This window comes from Callithrix jacchus, chromosome 1, assembly GCF_049354715.1.
Source record: "Callithrix jacchus isolate 240 chromosome 1, calJac240_pri, whole genome shotgun sequence".
NCBI lineage: Eukaryota > Metazoa > Chordata > Mammalia > Primates > Cebidae > Callithrix > Callithrix jacchus.
The window spans coordinates 90,349,058-90,364,424 of record NC_133502.1 but is presented as its reverse complement, the minus strand read 5'-3'; the positions used below and the strand labels follow the sequence as shown (position 1 = coordinate 90,364,424).

Here is a 15,367-nt window from a genome sequence, read left to right as displayed (position 1 = left end):
CACCGCCGTGTCCCCTCCCCGCGGTCCCAGCCTCTCCAGGCGCTGCCGGGCGCTGATTGGCGGCGGCGCTGACAGCAGGCGGGGCCTGGAAGTCGCGGCCGAGCCCGCCCTCGCGTATAAGCCCCTCTCAGCGCTCTCTCTCCATCTCTCCCCTCTCTTTCTCTCTCGCTGCTCCCTTCCTCCCTGTAACTGAACAGTGAAAATTCACATTGTGGATCCGCTAACAGGCACAGATGTCATGTGAAAACGCACATGCTCTGCCATCCACACCGCCTTTCTTTCCTTTCTTTCTGTTTCCTTTTTTCCCCCTTGCTCCTTCTCCCTCTTCTTTGTAACTAACAAAACCACCACCAACTCCTCCTCCTGCTGCTGCCCTTCCTCCTCCTCCTCAGTCCAAGTGATCACAAAAGAAATCTTCTGAGCCGGAGGCGGTGGCATTTTTAAAAAGCAAGCACATTGGAGAGAAAGAAATAAGAAAAACAAAACCAAAACAAAACCCAGGCACCAGCCAGCCAGAACATTTTTTTCACCCTTCCTGAAAACAAACAAACAAACAATCATCAAAACAGTCACCACCAACATCAAAACTGTTAACATAGCGGCGGCGGCGGCAAACGTCACCCTGCGGCCAAGGCGTCCGCCTAAAGGGATGGTTTTCTCGGCACAGCAGCTCTTCGCCTACCACCTTCTTCACTCGTGCTGAGCGGGATTTTTGGGCTCTCCGGGGTTCGGGCTGGGAGCAGCTTCATGACTACGCGGAGCGGGAGAGCGGCCACACCATGCGAGGTAAGCGAGTCTGCGGGCACCGAGGTTCCCCGAGTCCGGCCAACTCCATGCAGAAGGGGAGATGGGGGAGGGGAGGGCACCCAGCCGAAGGGGAGAGAGGTTGCCCAGGCGCAGTTCCCGAGTTCGCTCTCGCAGGTGGGGCTGCAAATGGCCTGGGCGTAGAAAGTTGTGGGAAGGTGTTGCTGCCTCTCGGGAGTTCTGGAGGGACGCGGGAGGGCGCTTTATTGGAGAGAGGGGAGAGGCTAGTTGGATCCGACCAGTCCTTGAGTTGCACTGAATCTTTTTTGCCTGTCGCTCTCGGGTGCGGAAGCGGACGCGGGATAGAGAAAGCCGAGGGAGGATGCCTCTGGGCAGGAGCAGCTTGGAAGCCCCTGCGCGCAGCGGTCGCCCGCCAGGGTTGGTCGCGCTGGGCGCACAGGCGGGAGCCAGGGTGGACAGGCGCGGGCACACACTCGCCAGGTTACGAGGCCCACTAGCGTCCTGGTCAGCAGGCAGGTCCCTTCGCAGGGGTAATAGGCAGAAGAGCAGTGCTGCGAGGCTGGACTGGGCTGAGGTAAAACAGTTAGTTCGGCGCGCGCCTTCGCGCCGGCGCTGCGCCCTGGCCAGGTCCCCGTGCCCGAGCCCGCGCGGCCCAGGGAGCAGTGCGACCCCGGAAAAGTTGTAATGAGAAAGTTCTGGAGGCTTCGAAAGACCACGCTACACGGCCGGAGAGCCCTGGGCTCCGGCTCTTCTGTCAGATAAAGGGGCCCGTAGTGGAAGAAGGTTCTGGGTGCATCCTCGGGCCGGGACCCTCGCAGCCGCAGGAGGTGGCGGCGGCGGACCCCGGAGCGAGATGAGGTCTGCGGGGATGCGCGCCAGGGGGTGTAGCGTTACACCTGCTTCGGCTGAACTCTGGGCCTCTGGAAGGGATGGCAGTTGGGCTTCGAGGAGTCACTTGGTCTCCTCTCCTGCCTTGCGGGAGACCTCAGGTTTCTTTCATGCTGTGCTCGGCCATTCTTCACGCTTTTACTGAAGAGCCAGGCAAGTGTCCCCCTTACACTGGGGATCTGTGCAAGCCTCTGGACCCGCACCCCCACCCCCACCCCCGGTCTCTCTTCCTGGTCAGGCCGCTGTTCATCGGGGACTCTTCTCTACCCTTCGCACGTCCACCTGGGTCTTGACAACAGAAAGTTAGCAACGGCCAGCTCCAGACTTTCCTACATCCCGGACCCGGAAAGAGGTGGTCTAGGGAAGAAGCACTTGGGATGCAACCACTGGTCTTCTCCTTCCACTAACTGTGATCCTCTTCCACTCACTCCCTCTACGCCCCGGGAGGAGCACCCCAGGAAGCAGCAGGTCTCACTCCCACTCCCTCTCGCACCCCGTGAGCCCCGAGCCTGGACTCAAGGGTTTGCTGGCTGGATGCTGGGATGTGTTAGGAAAGGGAACGAGAAGAAGGAAAGGAGAGAGAATATCCATGGGGGAGGGGATTGACTGTAGATAAGAAACAAGGACGTCCTGTTGGGATGGTCTTGATTGGCCCGCTCGCTGGGAGTGGGGCACACTGTGTGCGCGCTGGCTCCAGCTGATTGTCCCTGTTGAGGGTTGGTTACATTCTCCACTGTCTAAATTCTTTCGAGAAACTTTACTTGGGCAATTGGCGAGTACAGAACCTTTGCTTAGTAAGAGAGGCCCAGTCTTTGTTTTTCTTTTTCTGGCCCATCTCACCATCCCACCCATTCTTTCAGTTTTCCCTGTCCGGGTCTGGAGCTACCAATTCGTCCCTTCTCTTCTACCCTTCTAACTTTCCCCCTGTGGCTGGGTTCGTACTTTCCGAAGGTCGGAAACTACCCGCCACCTCAGCTCGGACCCAGCACTAAGACCTAGGGCAAAAAAGCCGCTCACTCCCTACAAGGTAGAATGGAGAGCGGCGCGGGGGTGGGGGTGGGTTAGTAGCTTGATCTAGCCGCTCCTGAAGCAGCAATTTGCAGATGATTGTCCCGGTTCGCCACGGCGGTCGCTTTGAGAACTCCAGAAGCTTGAAGGATTGATTGAAAGCCAAGCGCTGGTCCTAGGCTCACCTTGAGAAAGCCAGTTTAAGCCCACACACCTATCCCAGAGGGCGTCAGCCTTGCCAGGCGCCCGAGGACCCCTTACAACTTCTAACTTGAGACACCTCACAGGCGGCCTAGGGGAACGCGCTGGAGAAAATGTAAGCCTCAAAGATGGTCAGGTCGCTCTCTCGCCCTTCCTGGCTCCCCTTTCCTGATCTCTAGGGTCTTTCCTCACTGACTCTTCCTATTTTCTGCGGACAGTGCCCTTCCACATTGTGAGAGGCTGTTCACTAAGAATGGGATTGAGGAAAGATCCAGGCTACTCTGACGTCTTGTGGAGTTGGGGGTTGAACTTGAGCGTGAACTTAGAAGTGAAAGCGGGAAATGAATCAGCTTTCGCTCGTGCAGGGCTACTAAGCAGCCTATGTTGGGAGAGGGGCCGTTTTTGATCTGGGCTTTACCGTGGGCCCACTCCATTTCCCTCATCCACGCGCGCGCTTTCCATTCCCAGGTGGCCCTCCTTAGCGCCTGGGCTCCACAGTTTGCAGCTGACAACTGTCCAGGCTGGGGCTGCTTTGCGCGACGGAAAGGTGATATAGGATTGATTGAGCGGTCTCCCTCGGGGCCAATCCGGCAAACCTATTCCCTCCCCTACTCCTCCCTTGCCTAGGGCATTTAAAAGACTTTATCCCCAGGGAAGCTACTGGGGAAAGAAAAGGGTTAAGAGTCTCTGATCTCTAACGTCCTGGTCCTGCCCCACGGCTGAACTGAGTCCGGGACACAGCACAGTGGCTTACTCTGGCCGGGGTCGGAGGAGGTTGTATTTGGTGGTACACAAAGACTTTCATCCTTTGTCTGTGAGAGGGTACCACAGAAGTTCTAGAGAGGCTTCTCCGTAGATTTCATTATTGAAAGGAGTAACTTCTGGCGGGGAAAGGGAGACCCTTTAATTGGGCCCATCAATAAGTGAGAAAGAAGTGAGCCGAGGTGTGGGTTTCAGGACTCCTTCTTGAAAGATCTGTGGGCTGTTTATCACACAGGGGCGCGGGCATGGTCGGATTTTTCATTCCTGCATCCACGGAAAATCCTGCTTCCAAAAACAGAGGCACAGATGTCGTCGCAATCAATAGGTGACTGTCGCTGGGGTGGATTAAAAATCTGGTTTTATGTTTGCTATAAACAAGGATTGGACTTGGCTTTTTTAAAGTCTAGTTTTCATCTGTTATTTTCAGGTAGTTAATTTTTATTGAGTGCTAAACTTGAGAAAAGAGGCAGCTTGCTCTCAGAGGTATGGCAGCCCTTCAGAGGTATGGAGCTCCAAATGTCCTGCTGGCAAGGCCTTTAGATTTCCTAAACAAGTTCTCACTCTTAATTTCCTCCACAAGTTCCAATTAAATATTTCTAACCAACATTCCACCTCCTGCAATTAAAAAACATTGCTGGAAGGACATCTCTGTTAGCAGTCCATTAATAATTGCTCATTAAGTAATCATCAGTAAGCTGTCTTCATTCCAAGAAATGTTATTCAGTTTAAAAGGAAATCTTAAAGCTGTCATTCAAGTATTGTTGAAATAATATATAGTCATAAAAATAAAATATTTTCTTAAATGGTTACATCTAGTGACTCTCTCCTTCCTCCCCCAACATCATGGGTGAGTTTGTAACAAGTATTATGACACAGAAGTGCTTGGCATATTGGACTTCTGGGATAGGTATTAGTATCATCAAGGTTTACTTTTCTATATTTTCTAATAATCAGGAATTGGGAAACCAGGATGAAAATGTAAATGAAGAAATTTAAGCAGCAAACTTGATAAACATGAGGGACACCAGATTAAAACTCCTTTGTTGGCATTTACTTAAAACTGACTAATCTTTGGATTTTCCATCAGCCACAATTAGCTTTTGCTCATTACCCTATCCCTAAAAGATGAGTTTTTGCATCATTATTAAAGTGGTTTTATGTGATCATTCAACAAATAAAAACATTATTTTGTACTGTTAACCAAATATGAATGTTAACATTTACTTATTTTGGCAGCGATTTGGTAATATTAAACTATGATCAGCCACCAAAAAAAAAAAAAAAACTATTCAGGAGTTTATTTGCATAGGTTACACTTTAAATTACATTTTAAAGTGTTTCCAAGCCATGACACTTAATTTTACAGCAACAAAAATTCTATAGCACCAAAAATATACAAAGTTTCCAGGTTGGTCTTCATGAAAATGACATTTAAATCTTGTAATAATAGCTATAATTTTCCCCCAAAAAGTAGCATATACATACTTGTCAACAGGGATTTAATATGATTTGATACAGGAAGTTTTTCTATGTAAAAAAATTAAATAAATTGTTTTCTCAGCTATGATGTCCCCTTTTCTAAACCTGTATTCACCTTTTAGATGTAAGATGGCCTACATGGTTTTTATACCTTTCATTATGATAGTTTTAAGATGTAAAAGTGTAAATCACAGCACATTACTAGATTATACCACTGCAATGAATAATACACCTCTAATTTAAAGTGCATAGTATAGCATTCAATTAATAAAGTTTAATATTAAAACTTACAAATTGTTGAGTTAAAAATTATTTTTGCATGGTTCTGCTGGGATTCTGCAAATTTATATATAAAGTGAGGCTTAAAATTGTGAATAATAACATCAGTGCCACTGCGCATTGGTGAAGCCTAAGCCTTACAAGTAAACATTATTAGGAAATAAGAATTCATTCAAAGTGAAGACTGTCAAATTCCAGCCAAATTGAAACACATCAAAGGTTCATGAGCACATAAGTTGTGAGTACAAAAGATATTAGTGATCGAGGTGACATTCTAATAATATGAGGAGAATTTCTTAAGACTAAACTATTTCTGTGTTTATTCTACAAAGACAAAAGGAAGTAAAGGCTTTATTTATACTGGCATTAGTTTAGCATTAACAAAACATTTACTGTGATGTTAAAATATATAGAAAAGTAAACATTAGAAATGGAAATGGTGCTTAATAATTAATGTGTGTTTCTTATTCTAGAGGTAGCTCTGTTATTCTCTCTATTCTTATCTAAAGGATAGAAATCAAGCAGACTAATGAAATAAGTCTTTTGTGATATAATGAATGATGACCTTTGATGAAATAAGCACTTTAAACAAAAAGTATTATTCCTGTAATTTTGTAATCATCTTCCAATTACAGCTTTTTGCAAATATTTATCTTACTTTGAATAGAATCTCTGACTTAACAGAATCCCCAGCAGATAATAGCAGTCTTTGGAGGCGTCTGTTGATACACACTGATACGCAATATGTATATGTATGTGCCTATAACCACCCACTCAGACAAGAAGAATGAATATTTGAGAGAGAAAATCATTCTTATCTTTGCTTTCACAATCCAGACTTCCAAACTCAAACATATTTAGAGAAACAGAAGCAACTTTCCAGAGCATTCAAAGGGAAGATCTGAATACACGTGGTACTGGAGTTGCATAAAAAAGAAACTGTTAATAATGTCTATTTATAAATAATCTACACAAAACTCCATTATACTACCTAATGTTAATTAGAGAGAAAGGGAATCAAAGAATTCAGGACTGCCAAGTAAATAAAATATTCCCTCTCAAATTAAGCAACAAATTCATAGATAACAAGGTTTATGCCATGAATTTGAAGGATGTCTCCTTTGTAGCGCAAGACAAAGGGAGCATAGAGGAATAAATATTGATTGAACTAATCATCTGATGAATAGAAATGAGATTTACCAGTGCACCAATATAATAGGCTATGTTAACTAGTTCTTTCATAGCGCATATGCTGCCCTTTCAACCCCTGACCCCATCCATTCAATTCTTAATGAGGGAAACCACAGGTGTTATAACGGCATTTATAGTGAATCAAGCTACATATAATAACCATGTGGTTAACTAATGGCACTGGGGGTAGATTCTTATGAAAGGAAATATTGTGATCATAATGTGACAAAATTATTGTACATTTCAAACCACTCAGAATTTTGGCTTACTCAGGTAACCTCTAAAATATATCTACGTGACCACTAACATCTCAAGACCCAGATTTGGTGGCTCTGGCTCTGTAATAAGTGCAAATTTATTAGTGTGTATCTCAGGGGCTAGAATTATTCAATATATATACTACCCACATTGTTGTACACCTTGCATAGTAAGTAAACATTTAAAACATTAAAAAGTAACATTTAGGAGGTACAGTGTTTTATACTCAATGCACATTGCTTGTTTAGTATTTTATAAATATTGTAAATAGATTATAACTTTATAGTTATAATCAAATGATACATTTTGTGTTAAATTTACATTAGGATATTCTTGACATAGACATGTTTTTACAAAAGCCAAAGTGAACATCTCACCTTTGCCAAGATATGAGGCTAAAATCTTACTTAAAAATATGCTCTTAGAAAAGAACAAAATTAATTTGCTTTGGCTTCAGCATGTTCTGCACAGTAAATATTTTATTACTTGGCTGGGTATGCTGACATTAAAGTTACTAGAATGGGCATTCATTGATGTCATTTTTTGTGTGATTAGTTATCATATCATATGGTCCTGACTTATATTTCTCTAATTTAGAGGAATCATGGACATCAGTAAGGAAAGATCAAATTAATCTGGTTGTTTACTAAATTATGCTTTTCTTACTACTCTACTTATTACTTTGTGTTCATATGAACCAAATATCTTGGCACTGTGGAGTATCTGAAAAATTTTGGATGCTTAAGAAAAACTGTTATATAGATTTTACCTCATAGTCAAGCTTTTTTCAATAAATATTGCAACAAATTAATTTTAAATTGTATATTTCAAAAATTGTCACTCAACTGTCCAATATAGAATTCTTCTTTTAAAGACTGCTACACCATTAACTGAATTTCACTAGATTATGTTGTAATCATGTGACAACCACAGATATACAATATTTTAGGACTGAATTAGATGTACAAATGGTATTCTGAATTTAAGCACAAAATTATCCTTAAAAAAGAAACAGCAAGAGCTTTTTAAAAAGGCCTTGGCATTTATAACCAGAACTTGGCATGAAATAAATGAGTATTATTAGCTGCAAAAAAATGCAGATTTATTTTAATTTTCTGACCAGCTTTATTTTGTTTTGTTTTGTTTTAATATTTTCAAATACAAATGTCTCTCCTTATCTGAAACCAACTAAGCTTGATCCTCATCTGTTCTGAAAACTTTGTCAAACTCATTGATCAACTCATTTTCAGGAGCCCAAATTAAGATATACTCTCAAGTACAAGAACGATACCATCTTTCCCAAAATGTTTCAGTTTTAATTTTAAAAGGGATAAGCTCAAAGATGTCATCTCTTACAGCCATATATATAAATAGAAATGTACATGACTCACATATTTATTTATTCATGATTTATTGAATATATCCACTCAAAGTAAGGTACAGGGCTGAACCCCAGGGATGCTCAGGTTGGTAAAGCACAGTCAGCTGTGCAGCGGAAGCTAAGATCAAAGAGAAAGCAGAACAGAACATAGCAAGGACGCTATCAGAAAGTCGGAATCGCTCTCCAAGGAAAAGCGATGTTTGAGATGGGCCTCTAAAGATAAGCAGGACTCCCTCTTTGGGTTGATTTGTTCATCATAAATGAGGTCTATTAAATTACTGTTAGTTGTACTCCCAGTTGCCTTATATGGTTGGTGTTATGTGAAATTGAGTTTATATTAGAACTATCCCAAAAAGAAAATAACCTAATGTAGCACAAGTAACAGTGTTGCTCTCAAAACTTCTAGTGGTAAAATTATTCTCAAGTGACAATTGAAAAAAAAACTCTTTAAGGTCATTTTTTAAATTACATAAAGAAAATGCATTGAAGGTGAGACAAATATGAGTGTAAAGAAGAAGATATAACTTGTTTTTTTAAAAAGTATCACTAAGAAAAACATAAAAATACTTTATAATATCCTTATACATTTGTTTTTATAAGGAAAATTCTTACTTTCTTAAAAAAAGAAAATGGCTGATATATATTGAGTTTCATTTTCTTTAATGTTTAAGCTATCTGAAAGTAGTGATATCTGCTCTAGAAAGATTAGATACTGGACACTCTTAGATTACTAGATATCAAGTAAAAAAAATCCATTGAAGTAATAGAGTATGTAGGCCGTATCTGAGGGCCACAGTCATGTTCTTCAAACTCTTCCATTCCACATACTTGGATATAATACTGTACTCTGAAAATTAAGTTATAAAGTCAACACATAGTCTTGCTGACTTTTGAGCTATTCTCTTTCTTTAGCATGTTTAAAGAAGGGAAATTCTGGAGACTTTTAGTGATAAAAACATGAGTGTGAGAGGCAAATATTAGCTGGTTCCATTCTAGCACTATGAATGAGTTGCTGATCAAGCTGAAAGTAGTGTCCCTACAGCCCACAGTTAAAGCTCTATCATTTTGAAAGGATAGTTGCCATTCTGGTCTTATATATTAGTTCTTACAAGCTTAGTTAACATAGGTCCTCATACTAATGTCTGATCTACTCTGAAACTCTGGTAAGATCAAGTTTCTGGGACCACAAAGCTGAAAAACAGACTCTGGGCTGGGATAAATTCACATAAGCAAACGCCGCCATTTGAAACTTGCAAGCAGCCAAATTGTCACTCTTGGCCATAACCTTCTGCATTAACATGAATCTCATCTTCACATTTTTACATAGTGAGCAAGACCACAGAGTCATATCTTTTAAGTTCTGAAAAGCAAATACTTGTTTTAAATGCTGAACATTAACTAGAATTTATTAGACTAAGGAATTATGCCCTTCTGTTGTAACAATATCCAGATAACATAGTGACTATGGTACTTCCAGTTTTTTTTTTGGAATTAGAAGAATTCAAAAAGTGCACAAATGATTCCATTTCTTGAGGTTTTTCCAAAAAGGTGAAAGCTTGGAAGGCCCCTGTAACTTTTACTAGCCTTGATTAATCAGCTATTTAATAAGACAACCAGTTTTCTGGACACTCCTTTCTTCCACCCTTATTGCAATTTGTCTCTGGTGTTCCTATGTTATGTGATGGACACATGCAACCACTTCATCTTATGCCTGGGCCAGTGTACTATTCTGGTCGGTAAATAGAGACTGAATCCTTGAAGTAGTTTTACTTCAAGTGTTGCATATAACGTGAGTATAATGTTTTTACTCTAGCTTTCATGTAAATATGCATCATACTTAGTAAACAGTAAACCACTATTTTGGTTTTTCCACTAAAAAGCAATTTAAAGACAATCTTATTAAATAGGATCAAAATGAATTGGTGCCAGTAATTAGCTCTGAGAACATGAAATGCAGACATACTATTTTTATTTGCCTAGTATAATGAAAATAAGTGAAACTAGTTGTATTTGACAAGCTAGATTTAAAAAGTTTCACTTTACCTGTCAAAGGAAAGGATCACATAGTGCTTCATATGGGTTTGTAATTCTGCATTAGCATGAAAACTCATATTCTGTTTCCCAAGTAATCATTTTATCATATAGCTTGAACCAGAATAAACACTCAAATCATATTTTATCATCCAGCAGCTGTTGACTTCCAGAATCCAGAACTAAACAATAACACATGAGTTTCAAGAACTTAGACATGTTGAGTTTCTAATGAATAATTGGCTTTCGTTATCATTGTCAGGACAAATAATAAAATTATTACACAGAACATTTCCTGTTAACTTGTATATAAATTGTGCCTGGCACATGCAAAGGAATTAAAGACTTTTAAAGAAAGGAGGAGAAACCTTGTTCCAAATTTCCACAGTTGTTGAGTATGAGCAAATGCCACACAGTCTGGTGGAACAGAGGAACATTTGTTCAGGAAAAACACATCATATCGTTAAGGTATATGTTTCTTGGCAATAGGTTGTTTTTTACAAGAATAAAATATTTTAAATAAATTATTTAGAATATTTTAGGATCCCAACTTAATAATCTATTTGCTCTAAAATTAAATTTAAAACACACAGTTCAATATGCTGAGTTTTTCCCACTTAAATGCTTACTACTTTTTAATAAGCTTAACTCTAAGCACTGGTATCCTCTCACATATACTTTCATTCTTGTGATTTTGGAAAAAAAAAAAAAAGTTAACTACCAAAGGAAAAGAGCTTGTGTAGTAAATTATCCCAAGGACAACTCAGAAATACCAATAATGAGAATCCTAGTCAGACAGCATTAATACCCTTCCAGTTCTGTTTTTTTGTTGTTGTTTATTAATATTATTAAAGATCAGTTCTCGCTGTCACTCATATTCGAATTAGTTAAAATTTATGTGATTGGTTTTATAAAGTGTCCTTTTGTAATAAAATAAACTGATTTGGAATTTTTTCCACCAAAATTGTACTGTATCCTTATGTTCATTAATGATTGTTGAAAAGTTATGTAACATGGTTGATTTGTGTGTTGATTTAGAGTGAAAGATATACTTTTTTAAAATAAAATAACACTTTAAAAGTAAAGGAAAATATCTGACAGAGTTGTAGATGACACCTTCTATAGTGAAGAAGGTTTAAATGCAACTCAACGAATCTTAAATTTTGAGCATTTATGATGTCTAAGAAGCAATGCCCTCCAAGTTAGCAGTCTCAAATACAACAAAACTACGTTTCTTATAAGTCTTAAGGAATTCCTTAGATAATATTTGATTCATTTGAATTTCTCAAATTTTCAATATTATGTCTTTTTTTCTTAAATGAGAAAAATAAATGACTTCATCATAATTATTTGTTAAAAGAGACTGATACCAAAATTTGACTGGAAAGAAGAGTTCCTGCCTCCAAGTCCAGTTCTACTGTTTTCATTAATCTATGTGCGCGCTCTCTCTCTCTCCCTCTCTCTCTCTCTCTCTCTCTCTCTCTCTCTCTCTCTCTCTCTCTCTCGCCATACTATTTTTGCCACCCCCGTATTTGTAGTAGATATCCCTAATCAATCATGGCATTAATGCTTGCTAAGTCCAAATGCAACCTCTGCTACCATTTGGCCAGCATTGCCCCTTAAAATAAAACTTGTTACCATAACTCTCAACAGTGTTTTGACCACATAAATAACAGAGAGTAATATAGTAAAACTGTTATTTTTTCACAAGATCCCCTTGGGTAAACCACAGCTCTCCACAGCTTTCTCTTCCAAAATAATAATGGCATTTACCAATCTCAGGAAAAACTAAAATAAAATAAGTATTATGGAAAAATCTACAGATTCTGAACTGGATCTCTCTAGTCAAAATAATAACAAATTCAAAGTATAAGTACTAATTTGTTTTTCTTTCCATAATTATTCCCTTGGAAGTTCCAAATATTTAATTTTGTAAACAAATATATCACCTTTTATATGGATTTCACATTTTGAAAATATTGCATATTTATAATTTTTTTCCTCACTAAGAATCTGTATCCACGTTAAAGAAGCAATTTTATGGGAAATAAATAGCTATGAAGACAATTGATGACTAAATTTTAAAAAATTCTTTTCATTCAATAGCCAACATGCACTTTTAGTTTGTGATGTGAATGCACTCATTTGACCCTCAGCTTGTCAATTCTTTCCTCTAGTTTTTAATGCCTGTCAAGAGGCGGGTCTCCATCTTCGACTATAAGCATTTCAAGGAAAAAACTGTGCTAATAGCCTAGCATACCACCATTTATCCACCTGAGTTTAATTAATTTTGTCTGATTGACTGAGACTGGAACTCTCATCAATGCACTATTTATATCAAAGGCCTATTATCATCCTTCTATGTTTCGTACAAGCATAAGATGTTTTCTTAAGGAAAGAACCTTGACAACATTAAGAAGGTGCCATGTCTAATCGTGCCCAGCAAGATAAAGAAAAAAAACCAATTAAATTTGACATTAATTCTAAAGAAATGCAGAGTTCTGCTCCTCCTTAACGATATCCCAGTTTAATTTGTTTTGCATTTTAGCTGAAACTTAATATTCCTTACATCAAGTTATCATTTATATGGTTAATTTTTATGCTTTTAAATGAAGTTTATTTGCGTTTCTTTAAAAGCACAGTTATTAGTCTACTGTGAGTGATTTTTCAGGCCTCTTTAATGTAAACTGCACTGTAAAAAACATAGCTTGAAGTAACAGCCCTACCCTGTGATTTATTCTGCAGGACTCCAATTGATTGTATTATAGAATGGTCTTGACACCCACAACTTGACTAAATTTGACTGCGGTTGCTATTAGCAAGAAAATGAGCTACACTGGGTTTTCTTCATCTTATATTTAGTATCTACTGTGTTTAACAATATCAGGCTGGAAAAGACTGTACACTTATCTCAGGTGATTCTCTTTGTTTTACGGCATGTAAAGTATCTTCTTTGCTTGCTCCATTTTAGACATAGTGGTATGTTTCTTCATATTCACTGATTCTGTCTATTCTGCAGCTGCTTGTAAGGAAAATTCTGAAAACATTTAAGAAAGGAACTATGTAAACCTGAGGAGCTGACAAATGCAGTCTCCTCTCTACAAATATAAGAGCAGTTCGAATTTATAATAACATCTTGCCTGTGTTTCCTACTCTATAGTTCTCAATAAGCTTATGTAGCCACTGTCTCAATACACACCCAGCAATCTTGTGAGATATGCAGGACAGGTATGAATTGAAATGTGCCCAGAGGAGCCGAACCAAAGAAAACGCTACAATATAAAAGAGCACTTTTTAAACAGTTTTTAAATGCAGTTTCTACACTTCAAAAACATTGTACCACATCAAAAATATAAATATTTGGTTTGTAAAAAGAGGAAATATAAATGGTTAATAAACATTTGAACAAAAGAGCTCAACTTCACTTATTAAAGAATGCAAACAGAATGAATAGCATAATAATGCTGTCAAATAATAGCAGTTGTGACGAATTGGACACCATCATATTCTGTAGCAGGAATTTATAGGGTACAGTCTTTGAACTTAAACCCTTAAAAATATCATACTCTTTGGCCCAGTAATTCACCTTCTGGGACCTTTCCAAAGAACTAAAGTGAAAAAAAAAAAAAAAAAAAAACCTTTATACTGAAAGATTTGTGCCTAAAAACATATTGCGGCCTCACTGTGATGTTTTCAATAATATAGGGAAGCCTTAGTTGCAATGCTCTTTACCACATACTTTTATGTAATATGTATTCACTGTGTATACTATTATATACTCATCATGTATTCCATATACTTCATTAGCATTAAATCTCTATATGTATTTAATCATGTATTTTAGGTACTGGGATAAAATAGTGAGCAAAAAGACATCATCCTGACCTCACTGAACTAACAAAAGACTAAATCATCCTGACCTCACTAAAGACTAACAAAAACTAAATAAAATGCAAAATTGTATGTACTATGTGATCTAAATTATATAAAAATCCACAAAAGAGCAACTGAAGAAAACATAAAAATGTTAAAAATCACCCCTTGATATTAATATTTTAGTTAACTATTTTTCCTTTATTTTTTTTCCTATACTATCAAATTTTCCCACACAGTCTCTGTAGATTAGTTTTAAGTGTCAAAGTGTGGGAGGCGTGGTGCCCCAGGCCTGTGATCCTAGCACCTAAGGAGGTTAGGCCAGGAGTTCAAAACCAGCCTGGGCAACATAGCAAGCCCTCATCTCTATAGCAAAAAAAAAAATGAGAAAAAACAAAATGCATCAAAGTGAATGAATGCTCAGTTACTCTGGCATAGTAACAAGGCTTTGCTTTATCTGTCACTCCTTGTGTTTCAGCTCATCCATTTGCCTGAGGTCATCTAGTATGACGATAAGGTTAAGGTTGAAAGTTTAATGGTGCATTGATAAAATCAACTGATTTGATATTTGCACAACTACTCCTTCCCTCATCATCAAATATTTATCAAGGATCTATTATGCACCAGACACTATTTTAAGTTTTGAAGATACACAGGTGAATAGGATTCAGTCTCATGCTCTCAAGACCTTAGAGTCTGGTCTTCTTAAGAACTGTATAATTCACAATAGGTACTAGAAATAGCAATAATACAAGTGATTAAATAATAATCAGAAGAAGAAGATGAAGTTTAAAAAACTTTTTCCATCATTGAGAAAATAAGAATTCTACCATATTAAATTCTTTAGCAGTGGATTAATACTGCGCTTTTTGTCTCTAAAGGCTCATAATTGGGGAAATCTATTTTAAATGTTAGAGGAAAGATCAGGATATTCATATAGAAAAATTAATCAGCTTGCCTTCAATTTGTTTCCATTAAACTAGCTCATATCTATTCCCTGACAAAGCTAGAAGACTTTGCAATTCCTAAGAATGCTGAAGAATATCAACACAGACATACCAGTTCTCAAAATATAAGATATATGATGAATTGATTCTCATTGGTGGAGTTGTGAGAACACTTTAAATATTTCTTTGCTCTGTGATAAATGAAGAATCTCAATTTGCCCATAAGGCTATTCGAAACTCATTGGTATTTAGTAGGGCAGAATCCATTATGATGTTCACTGCTGAAATAGTCTTCATATATTAG

At 38.6% G+C, this 15,367-nt stretch overlaps 1 protein-coding gene across 3 annotated transcripts in view; it reads left to right on the top strand.

Moving 5' to 3' along the window:
* The first annotated feature begins 433 nt into the window (after nucleotides 1-433).
* RORB (RAR related orphan receptor B) overlaps nucleotides 434-15,367 on the top strand; it is a 198,701-nt gene continuing 183,767 nt past the window's right edge. For 2 of the 3 annotated variants that reach the window (XM_002742844.6, XM_035302344.3), the window contains exon 1: nucleotides 434-786. In XM_002742844.6, the coding sequence (XP_002742890.1) occupies nucleotides 780-786 (7 nt within the window). In that variant the 5' untranslated portion in view covers nucleotides 434-779. Of the gene's footprint in view, nucleotides 1,183-15,367 lie in introns of all 3 variants that reach the window. The other variant, XM_078348975.1, reaches the window with a different exon arrangement.